The following is an 11887-nucleotide window of genomic DNA, read 5'->3' on the forward strand; positions in this document are numbered from 1 at the left end:
GTCTTCAGTTTTATGATAGCCGGGCTCAAAGGGGGAACACATCCACCACTCCACCAGAGGGACTTGAATTTACCAGCCCTTCGGTCAAAAGATTGGGATTGGTGGGGTTAAGTCTTGCCTTACGTGTTCACTGTGGGTCTAGGTTTGGGGACAGGTGATAGATCCCGTCACACTATTTGCCTTTTTGCACTTGCAGGGTGAGCCTGCAAGACTAGGCTATCCCGATCAGGTTACAGCACAAGGCGCTGTCTCTTGGGGCACTCCATGTGGTGTTGTTCGGACCCATATTTCTTCAACGCAGAGGTCTCGGCATGGCAGCCTTCACAAATGTGTTCGGTTAAGCGAGTTGCGGGACCCCAACCTGTAGGAGATGGTAACATTCTCCCCACGGCCCCAAGTCTATTTGTTTGCTCATCACAAGCTTATGGACCTCTGGTACTATACCCAACCCTTCTCCGCCAACCTGGGAAGATCCGAGATTTCAGAATGCTGACCTGGTCTCATGGTGCTGGGACCATGCATCTAGTGAGTTTGAGCGCAAAAGGGGTTAAGATCGGATATGGCTGACCCATGGGGCTTAGCTATGGCCAGCTGGCCTCAGCCTTCTCGAGAGCTCAGCTTCTCAGCCCATTGTGGGTGAGCTGGTAAGATTTAGCCATGGGGGGGTTCAAAATTGGGCTGCTCCTACAAGTCACTACTAGTCAGAACACCCTTTGATCGTTGTGTGTTTGTTCTTTTATAAATTGGACCACTTCTGCCTGTATGTTTCAGGCACCACAGGGACCTGGCACATGGAGCCTAGCAGAGACATTTCTTAGTAGTTCTCTACCTTGGCCACACGCTGATGAATTCCTTTCAATGCAGCTTACACCTAGGTTACCAGCAAGTTATTTGATAACGGAAACACAAAATCTACTTCACCATGCTTCCAACATTTGTCAAAAACCTCATGTTAAGTAATTCACTGTTTACAAGCCTATATAGAGAACCTTCCCACAAACCTGGGTAGCTGATATTTAACAAGATTCTACTTAGAGATTGGGGATAAAATAGGCTGCTGTCTTATGATCTTTACTTTGGGAGGTCTAGGTGCAAAGCAAATAACGCATTTAAAATGGGAAGCTTTATATTGCAGTGGATTATTGCTTGTTCAAGGAGGAATTACTCATCCAAAAGTGCAGGTACTCCATGGATCAATGTTGGACACCATGGCATAGGTAGTCCCTTAATGCCGGAGAGTGGCCAATCATGGATGGCATACATTATGAAGCAACCACATTAGGATACAAGCAGATCATTAATTAAGTGTGTTTGGTGCTTAATAGTCGAAACACTCATTTTGCCTGATCTTTAGTGGTGTGGCTCTATCCAGGAACACCGTCTCAGGCAGAGTAGAGTTTTGGAAGAACATTGTTCTGTAGTTTTTCATTATCTCCTTTCTTTAAAAGACTACATTTACTTGGGGGCATGGCTCAGTGTGCATCCAAGATAGTCGTGTTTTCTTGAGCTCCGTCAGATCACCGATGCGGATGCTCTTCTAATGCCGTTGTTTGGGTGATTTTTATTCCCGTTTATTGGCAATAGGCAGCGGAACAGCGTGGGAGCCTAGGGACGGCTCGTAGGTGATTTGAGCTGCCTCCTTGTGTGAAACTGCACACAGTGAGTTTTTCGTCACGTCGGGATTTTAATATGGCGTTCATCGCGGAGGTTGTTTCACTACACGGACCGATGGCATGAAATCCACCTACCTGCATGTTTGGTTTCCAGTTGCATCTCCCCTGCCCTGCAAGAGGTACTTTATGAAGAATTTGATACCTCTTTCTGTCAAGTCCTGAGTTCTTCTGAGGGAACTATTGCATTAGTGCTCACTCAAAATGGCACAAGCTGACAGGATTCGTTCAGAAGTCCTACTGCCTATTTAGTGGCCTAATATCCAATTAGTCTTGCTTCAGTAAGGGTGTGATATCATTTGTGCAACAGTTCATCTGTTCAAGTTTCAGTTTTTTGGAGCCTGTTCTGGATATTGGTGGCTGTGCGAAGTCTACGCAATACCATACCCATTAACCAAATGGTGTTTGATCTTCTTTGGAGAGCCATCTGCCTGTTGACGGTCTTTTGCAGTGAGACATCATCTTTTGGATTATTCCCTTTTGAGTATGGGTGGCATAAAGGTCTCACATTATTGGAAATACAAATGGTGATCTTCTGTTGAGTCTCTCACGTTATAACACATTCAATTACAAAAGGAGCCTTTGGTGCTTGATGAGTTTTCACACATTTTTACAAATGTGTCGGCCTTTGGTCTCTCAGGCATTATTTCTTCATCCCTTTTGAGTAATTTCTTCATTACTGTGTGCTCTTTTCTTGAACGCAGCATCTACATTCTTTCAGTCATTTGTGTGATTGCTGTACTTGTTCCGATGGCAGAAGGCATGGGTGTCACTCCCAAGGGCAGAGACTCTAAGGGGCACCTGAAGAGGGCTAAACAAAATTACCCTCCTCCGAATTTACCAGCTAAGGGCAATTTAGACTCTGCTTTGACCTTAGATACTACACTACTCAAACTTAACTCAGTACATGATATAGCACAGAGTACCAAAACGAACACTGATTTACTTAAATTTGAGTTTGCGGCAATTTGGAATGATCTCAAAAATCTTTCCTTACGTGTCTCTAATGCCGAAACACGAATAAGTACTGTAGAGGACTTTACAAACACGCAAGCTAAACATGTTCAAAGTTTGGAGCGTTCCATGGCTTCATTAAGAAGAGACCTGACAATTTTGTTCTTTCTGGTAAGGTTTCTAGCTCCGCGGCTGGGGCTACTATTGTTGTTTTACCGAAAGATGGCAAGGATCATTCTGATCCTAAAACTTTCCGTCCAATTTCCTTATTGAATATGGCAGCTAATATATTTGCCAAAATTTTGGCTAAGCGTTTAGAAGGTCATAGTCTTATTCATGTCTCTCAAACTGGTTTCATTAAAGGGAGACTTGCTAGAGATAATACCCGATCCTTTTGTCATATTTTAGAGAAAGCCAAATTGTTGTCATTGCCATCGGCTACAATTGCCCTTGACTCCAAAAAGGTTTTCAACAACGTCTCATGGCCTTTTTTAAAAGCAGTTTTACAATCCCATAACCTCGGGGACTCTTTTATTAATATGGTAATGTCTGTTCATGCGCTGCCAAAAGCCAATATTAGAGTTAATGGTGCTATGTCCTCCTTTTTTAATCTTCGGCAGGGCACTAGACAGGGGTGCCCTTTATCACCTCTTCTTTTTTTATTGTCTATTGATCCACTTCTTTGTTTACTTAACCTGAACCAAGATATCAAAGGCTTTCAATTTGGTTCACATACACTTAAAACGGCCACCTATGAGGACTATGTCCTTATCTTTTCAGAAGATATTGCTGCGGCGATTCCTGCTATTTCTCATACCATAAGTGAGTTTTCTCTGGTCTCTGGATATTCTCTCACCAAAGAGAAAATGGAAATGTTCTCCCTTAACTTGCTGTGTTTCCCTTCCCAAATGGGCGATGCAGGATTTAAATGGCAATCAACTCATATTAAGTATTTAGGAATTTGGTTTTGTAAAGATCTCTCAGATACGATCTCTTATAACGAATCCCACATATTAGCTAAAATTAAAGACCTTTTGGCTTCCTGGTCTCCTAAATACATCTCCTGGTGGGGACGAGTTCAAAATCTTAAAATGATGATAACCCTGATTATTAATTTATTATCCTCTATGCTACTTGTAAATCTCTCTTCATCCATGAGATTGATTCACTTACTTCCAAATTTCTGTGGAGTGACTAACGTGCTAGAATCGCTTATAAACATCTCAGGAAGCCTTCTGTTCTGGGTGGTTGTAACCTGCCAGATTGGAATTTATATCCAATTGTATTTTTAGCCTCGCAAGGTACTCTTTGGTTCCTGCCAGACTCCCAACATACACCCCCGTGGATGTATATTGAGCGTGAGTTGTGTTTGCCTCGTTCTACTTCTTCTTTCATTACTGCTTCTAAACTCGCTCTTCACCATTCCTAGCGTATTATTTTTGGCACAATCTATGAACTAAAATATATGGACAAAAAAGTATCAACACCTATTCCTAAATCGAGGTGGTCTTCTTTATGGTAAAGCCTAAAATTCTTACTGATATTGACCTTACTACGTTTTTTTCGTGGCCTGCTCGTGGTATTTGTTTGGTCAAAGATCTTTATGACTCCAATAATGACCCTCTTCCATTTTCTTTTTGGCTAAAAAATATAACCTTACAAATAAGGATTTTTATTCATTTTTGAAGTTGAAGGTTGCTCTTTCTAAAGTATCTCTTTCAATAGATTCGGTTACTGTTTCACTTCTTTCTATGTGGTTTAGTTCAGGCCATACTGCTTTGCGAATTTATGAATTTCTCGCTGCTCCACTTCCCTCACAGTCTACAATTACATATGATAAATGGTCTCATTACTTTGAACCTGATGTTTTTAAACATATTTCACAAGAGACCTGGCACGTGATTTGGAAGCTATCCCTACTTAATAAAATTGCCCCTTCTCTTATTCAATCTAAATATTTTATTTCAAATCTCCTTCATTGGACCCCTGCTCGTTCATATACATTGAAACCAAGGGATAGTGATCTTTGTTGGAATTGTAGTTTGCAAACAGGTACTCATCAACACATGTTTTTTTAATGTACTTTACTACAATTCTATTGGGCCTTAGTATGGAAACATTTATCACTAATCTTTAATATTTCGTTGGAGAATTCTTTGCCTTTGATCTTTTTGGATTCTTATGCTTCAGCTATTCCTTTACCCTTTGACAATACGGATATGCAGCTAATGGATTTACTTATATCCATTGCTGTTAAAGTTATGTTAACAGAATGGAAATCTTTTCATCTTCTGTCTTATCATACTTGGTGGGCATGGGTATCTTACCTTCGTGGAGCTCACACTTTTGTTGAAGAGAAGCATTACTACCTTCTATTTCTAGTAATGTATGGCGATCACTGGATACTTATATGAATTTGTCCTCTCAGGGATTAATAGCTCAGTATCCCTTTGACTCTACTGTTTAGATTGTTTTCTACATTTGAAGCAGATACCCCCACCTCTTCTTCTTTCCTCCTTCGCTCTTCTCTTTCTTCTTTCCTTTGCTTTTTTCCGTCTTTTCTTTTTTTCTGTTTTCTTTTTCATTCGGGGTTCTTTTTTATCAGCAATTCGTCTGGTGTATCATCTGCACATGTTTTTATGATGGTATTTATATTTATTTCATGTACCTGGGTTGTGTAATACTAGCTGCTCACTGTATAACATATCATATTTATCATCTTCATTTATATATTGGGTTTTCTCAGTCCAAATAATGATAGGTTTACCTTTTTTCTATCCCAGTTCATTAATTGCAGATATGAATTCTGTTTTTGATTCTGTAAATTCTTTGTCTTTCATTTACAATTTATTATCTAATGCTATGTTGAATTGCATTATACTATCACTGTTTTATCTCTTTTAAATAACAATAAAAAAAAATGTGAACAAAAAAAAAAGACTACATTTACTGTCAGCAGGTCAACCCATGTTTGTTTTGTCCTTAATAAATATTGAACTAAGATTTTGACTATAAATTTGAATGCTGATTTAAATGTCCTAGCAAAACAAGATAAATTCGGTGCTGTTCTTTATTGTGACTGGTGCGGGAGGTGAGGCTGAGCGTGGTAGGAAAGGATTGTTAGTTGGATAGATGCTCCATGCGTCACCTTCAGTTCTCATCTGTCTTTGGTGGGAGTGGTGACACACAGGTGATGGAGTGAGTCTCTGTAGTAAATATATCTTATTTGATCCACTGTTGAATGATACAACTGTAGTAATATAAGAAGGTTAAGGGTCAGGTACCGGTTCCATGTGTATTTTGATAACAGCCCAATGTCTTTTCATGCTTATTTCTCGTATCAGCCATCCGGTGATCACAATTCCCCTAATTCTGCTTAGGACCTTGACCCTCGAGTGCCGCATATATGTCACTTACTGAGCTATTATATTATGTCATTTAACTGTGTGCTTATTTGTATAAACAGGGGCCCGACAGCTTAACAGAACAGCTCCTGAAAGAATTAACAAAAGATGGGCGCATGTTCCTAATTCCAGCCACCATCAACGGCAGGTTTATCATCCGCTTCACCGTGACATCTCAGTTCACAACCAGAGAAGACATACAGCGAGACTGGAGCATCATCCGAGAGACAGCCACCCGAGTGACCAACCAGCATCACCCATGGACACCGACCCATGCCTTGAACCAAATGAACACTTCCGAGAAGAACACGCCCAAAGAGAATACTGTTTCTAATAAGCCTTCCCTGGGGACAGGTTGGAGCAAAACTCATCTCACCAAGATCACTGTGCAGCCTAGAAATGAAATAATCAGTCCAAAGTATTGGGTCAGTCAAGCTTTTGAAGAAGAGCAGGACTCCCCTGATGACTGCTTTCCAGAAGAGGATTCTGCTGCAACCAAACATAAGCCATCTTCTTTCATATACAGGTATCTGTCTGTCCAAGAGACAGAAAAGAAGTCCCGTTCCCTGAGTTGTAACAGTGTACCTTTAAATGGTATCCGAGAGATGACCAATCAGAAAGCAGTGCCTAAGGATGATGCTGCTGCAGGAAATCAGTCTCATAGAATAGGCAATATATTTTCCAAACTGCCTGAGAAGGTGATCATTTTAGAAAAAAATGCCTTCAAAAAACTAATTAAATTTTATAGCGTCCCTAGCTTTCCAGAGTGCAGCATTCAGTGTGGTTTGCAACTCCCTTGCTGCCCCTTGCAGGCCATGGTCTGATTCAGGATGACAGTAGGAACTGAAGATCATCTTGTAATATGGCTAATGGTCAATATTCTGTAATTGTGTTTAAAGCGTACACAGTGTTGGAAAATTACAAATATAATGTGGGTACATCAAAGTAGGCAAGTACACATGTTCTTTATTTATTAAAAAGCCACATATATAATAAAACAAAATGCGTGTGTCATAAACAGAACAACTGTGCGTGTTATCAAACGATAAAAAAATTAGTATGTATCTTTGTCACAGGACATGGAAAATATTTGTTCATGTCTATGGTCAGGAACCCTTCTCTCGGATTGCCATCCACCACGAGCTTCATTTCAGCAGGTAATTCAACTTGGAATTGAAGACTGTGGGTAGGGTGCACTCTTTAATGGAAAGCGGCCTAAAATAGGGAGAGAATGTTCTCATTGACATGTCTATGAGCCAGTTTCATAGGTCCTGATGTAAAAAATAGTGGTTGCAAAATACTGGTGCAAATTACCACCAGAATTTTTGCGATCAATGTGAAATTTTAGGAACTAACCTATGCACTAATAGGTTGGTTCGCAAAATTCCAATATGAGGTGGTTTGCAATCTGACCTGCCTTGTGATTATTTATGAGATTGGTTGAAAATTGTGATAGGATACCATCATAGAGATGGTGGCCTGCTCCGGCCAAAAGAGTGATACCTTTAAATAAAGTAATCTTTTTATTTTAAAAGCAGACAATTTTCCTTATTGGAAACAGAGTTGAGTGAAAAAAAGGTTCATTCTCCTCAACAGTTTTTTTTAAATTCACATGGCTTACCATCTCAGCTGGTCGGTGATTTTTCAATGTTTTGTGACCGAATACATCTCCTAAAAAATTGCTGTTTGAAGGGATGCCTATAACACACCCCTTCCAAATAGTGATTCCTTATAGAGTCAAAAGCCTTTTTTAGGGGTTGGTAATAACTTACTGACTCCTAAAATGGGGTCTGTACATATTAAAAAACATTATTATGATCACAAACAGTCAGAATCGCTGTTTGCGACTGTAATAATGTTTTAGTTTTGTAGATCAGACCCATACTCCTAGAGTAAGTGAAACATAGTGAATGAGACTAAAGTCCACATAGTGCGAACCAGCAAAAAAAACGACATTTCTTATAATGAAGGTAATCACGTGAAAATCTTGTTTTATCATTCGAAACACACAAATTCAGCCTGAAAGGCCACTGAGACAAACAACATTTCTCACTCCCTCTCTCACTTCCTCCTTCGCTCTCTCTCTTTCTCACTCACTCACTCTCTTCCTCTTTCTCCCTTCCTCTTCCCCCTCTACTTCACACCCTCCCTCCCTAACCTCTCTCATCTCAGCTAATTGTTTTAAGAGCATTTACTAAGACTGCACTTCTATGGTAACCTATATACAGATTGCAGGTTATACAGAGCATCTTTCATGACTACCTGTGTCCCATGCATGCCATTGGGCTCTGCTATGTTAGTCCTGGATGGACTCTATAGATGTCTGTTCAATCGGACATAACACTAAATTAATGTAGACTGCATGCTTTCTATCTGCCACTCCTCTTCCAGCCAGTGCACACCTAGATGCAGCAACCCTGATCTAGGACAATAAGTAATATTACATTTGGCAAGGTACATGCAGATGTCATAACTCTTGATACATAAAACATATCTCAGCAGAACAGGACAACCACCACACCCATACTTGTGGGTCAACCACCCACACTAGCCCCTAAAAAGACCAACAAGCCATGCTCAATTATCCAACCCACCTCTTTTCACACGTTTGCCTGTCTCATAACACTCGCTTGTCAATGTTGTTTCAGTGTCGTCGCCTCTGATCTTAATGTGCTGGTCCTACTTGAACTTTTCATCGAAATACTTTGGAATGAAAACATTATGTGGAGGGTCACAGCTTGAAACTATAATTTGTAATTAAAAATTAGTTGCTTCGAGTGTCACAAATATTAGATTAAGTTTTGAACACTATGTTAATATTTCCCAGCTTATCAAAAAATAATGAACACGTGTACCTGACAAACAATGATGCAGCACAAATTAAGAAATAAAGAGATTGCTTTAAAAAGCTACGGTCTTTTGTTTTCATTTATGTCAGTTCTGGCTTTTTTTGTCACATGAATCTCCTCTACATATAAAAGGAGATTTAAGCTTAAAAGTTACTCAAAGATACATTATGTTACCTTGATTAGCACATTTAATATTAGCACTTTTCACTAACATGGAGTAAATGAATCATGCTGCTTATCTTTTTTTAAGGTAATAGTTTTCGTTTGATGTTAAAAATTAATTGTTATATTCTGAACAAAACAAGGGCAAAACGACAAACATCCAATGTATGGAAAGTTGAGATATTGAATTTCAAGGGAATAAATGCAGTAAAACGCTTAGAAGCAAGTAGTGCCTTTAAAAGGTAACTTTGGGTCACGCTGCACCGAGGCACCGGCTACAGGACCCATGCAGGCCCCGGTGAACAAAGCACCTTTATTGGTCGCAAACGGCGAGATGCGTCGATCTTCTCCACACAGTGAAGGTGATGCGTCAGTTATGAAGATAGGTGCCAGAGTCGAAAGGCAATGAGCAATGCGGTAGATTCTGCCACACAGTTGAGGGGATGCATCGATCTCACTAGGCTGCAGCGTCTGCCACACGCTGTCCGATGTGTCGATCTCTGCAGGCAAAGCGCTGGTTATGAGGCGCTGTGCTGATTTTACTCTTGCAACCGCGTTGATGCGTTGGTTCTTCTACACACAGACAGGAGATGCGTCAAAATCAGTGTTGCAAGTATGTGGGCCACTTTCAGTGAGACAGGCACAGTAGCAGGGGCAGAGACTTTGATACCCCGAGTCTCAAGCAACAGGAGGCAAGCTAACAAGCACTTGGAGATCACTTGGAGGCAAGGCAGAGTCCATCTCTCTTTCAGCAGAGTCAGAGAGCAGCAGGGCAAGAAACAGAAACGTGTGCCTTCCAGATCAGCAGTCCAATTGAGTCCTTTAAGCAGCATGCAGTTCCTCTGGCAGAGCTTCAGTTACAAGTCCAGTGTTGTCTGATTTGATGGGGTCAGTGACTCAGTACTTATACCCAAAAGTGCCTTTGATGTGGGAATGACTTCAAAGCAGCTCTCTGAAGTGCACAAATATCTCTTTCAACCCATTCCTGTCTGCCAGGTTATATGTCGAGGGTATTCAGTCTTTTGTGTGGGGACAGGACACTGTCTATTCAAGTGAAGTGTTAGCCCCTGCCATCCATCCGGCCCAGCAAGGCCATCAGAATGTAGACGTATGTAGATGGGTACTCAGACATACCTATCCTTCCTATGTTGTGGCTGTCTAGAGGGAATGCACAAAGTGTAGCTATCACCCAGCCCAGAAGTGTATTGGAGACAGGCTGGAAAACACACAGAGTTCTAAGCACAGAGAAATGCCCACTTTCTAAATGTCGCAGTTCTAAAATAGTAATGCTAAATCCAACTTTACCAGTAAGGAGCATTTGTCATTACCATTCACACATATGAAACATGACAAAGCTACTCTTCTCTGATCAGGAATTACAGCTTAAAAGTGTATTAAGGAATTCCCAATGCTAGCCTATGAGAGGAGTAGGCCTCAACGTAGTGAAAAACAAAATAGGCTGTTTGTCACTACCAGGATATGCAAATCATACCAGTGCATGTCCTACTTTTGATTTACACAGCATCCTGCCCATACGGCTAACTAGGGCCTAACTTAGGGATGACATATGTGTAATATAAGGGGTGTTTCAAGCTTGGCAAGTAATTTTAAATGCCAAGTCAAAGTGGCAGTAAACTATGCACACAGGCCCTGCAGTGGCAGACCTGAGACAGGTTTGAAAGGTTACTCGTGTGGGTGGCACAACCAGTACTGCAGGCCCACTAGTAGCATTTGACTTACAGGCCCTAGATATATGTCATACCCAGGGCCGGCTCCAGGGCAGTACGACCGGTGCCACCGCACCGGGCACTGACTTGGGGTGGGGGCGACGTTTTTGCTATTATGCATATAAAAGCACTACCTGCCACCTTCCTTGCCTCCAGAAATTTTCAGGCATCAATAAAAATGTAAAAAATAACTCTGGCGATTTATGTTCTTCCTAGAGAGAGATCGGAGGTTTGTTTAGTGGAATTTCGACTCATGATAAGGTAGCGCTGAGGGTTAATATGCTTGCTGCAAAGAATGTGTACCATGCAGATCACAAAGTGCATATAATGTAAATAGGAAGGTTAGTGGGTTACTGCTTTTCTAAGAGACACCATTTTGTTACTTGCAGTTTATAGGTAAAAATCCTAATCTATCACAGTGAGCTATTAACTGTCATCGAAGAGATGCATGTAAATTGCAAGGTATAGATTAGAGTGTTATGATGTGTTCTCCAGTCTTTCATTATCCTAATGTTGCAAAAAGGGTTCATTTGGGTAGAAATCAAGTTCTTATTATTAAAGAGAACCCCCACCCATGCTGTTGCATTTCTGAGTTTGTGCTTCACCATACCAAGCAATCTTAAACTATACTGGCTACCAGTATGGATGACATGTGACTCCTACACCTTGCAGTCCTCTGTCTTATGTAAAATCTTCTATACAGTCATTTACACATGCATGATTGATTGTCTCAATGTAATGTGTGTGTCATGTCCCTGACACCCTACACTGGTATGAGTGGCGCTATAAACCTAATGAAATGCATCTGAGTGAGAGAGTGGTTATGGAGACTTGAGGATTACTGTTAAAGGGTGGTTGTGAGGGAATCCGTGGTGGAGGTGGTTATTGGGGGGGGGGGGGTGCCAACAAACATTATTGCACTGAGCACAACCAGTGCTAAAGCCGGCCCCGGTCATACCACTTTACAAGGGACTTATTTATAAATCAAAAATGCCAGTCAGATATAAAACAATGTCACCATCTTTAGGGGAGGAGCACATGCATTTTAGCTGGTTGGCAGTGGCAAAGTGATAAGAGTCCAAAGGCCAACAAAAAGTTTCTGCAAAAAGAGGAGGAAGGCA

General features: G+C 41.0%; 1 protein-coding gene across 1 annotated transcript in view; it reads left to right on the forward strand.

Moving 5' to 3' along the window:
* HDC (histidine decarboxylase) overlaps positions 1 to 8915 on the forward strand; it is a 211196-nt gene extending 202281 nt beyond the window's left edge. The window contains exon 12 of the mRNA XM_085644258.1: positions 6091 to 8915. Coding sequence (XP_085500384.1) covers positions 6091 to 6852 — 762 coding nt within the window. The 3' untranslated portion in view covers positions 6853 to 8915. The remainder of the gene's footprint in view (positions 1 to 6090) is intronic.
* Positions 8916 to 11887: the final 2972 nt, after the last annotated feature.

Source organism: Triturus cristatus, chromosome 3_1 (genome assembly GCF_964204655.1).
Source record: "Triturus cristatus chromosome 3_1, aTriCri1.1, whole genome shotgun sequence".
In the NCBI taxonomy this organism is placed as follows: domain Eukaryota; kingdom Metazoa; phylum Chordata; class Amphibia; order Caudata; family Salamandridae; genus Triturus; species Triturus cristatus.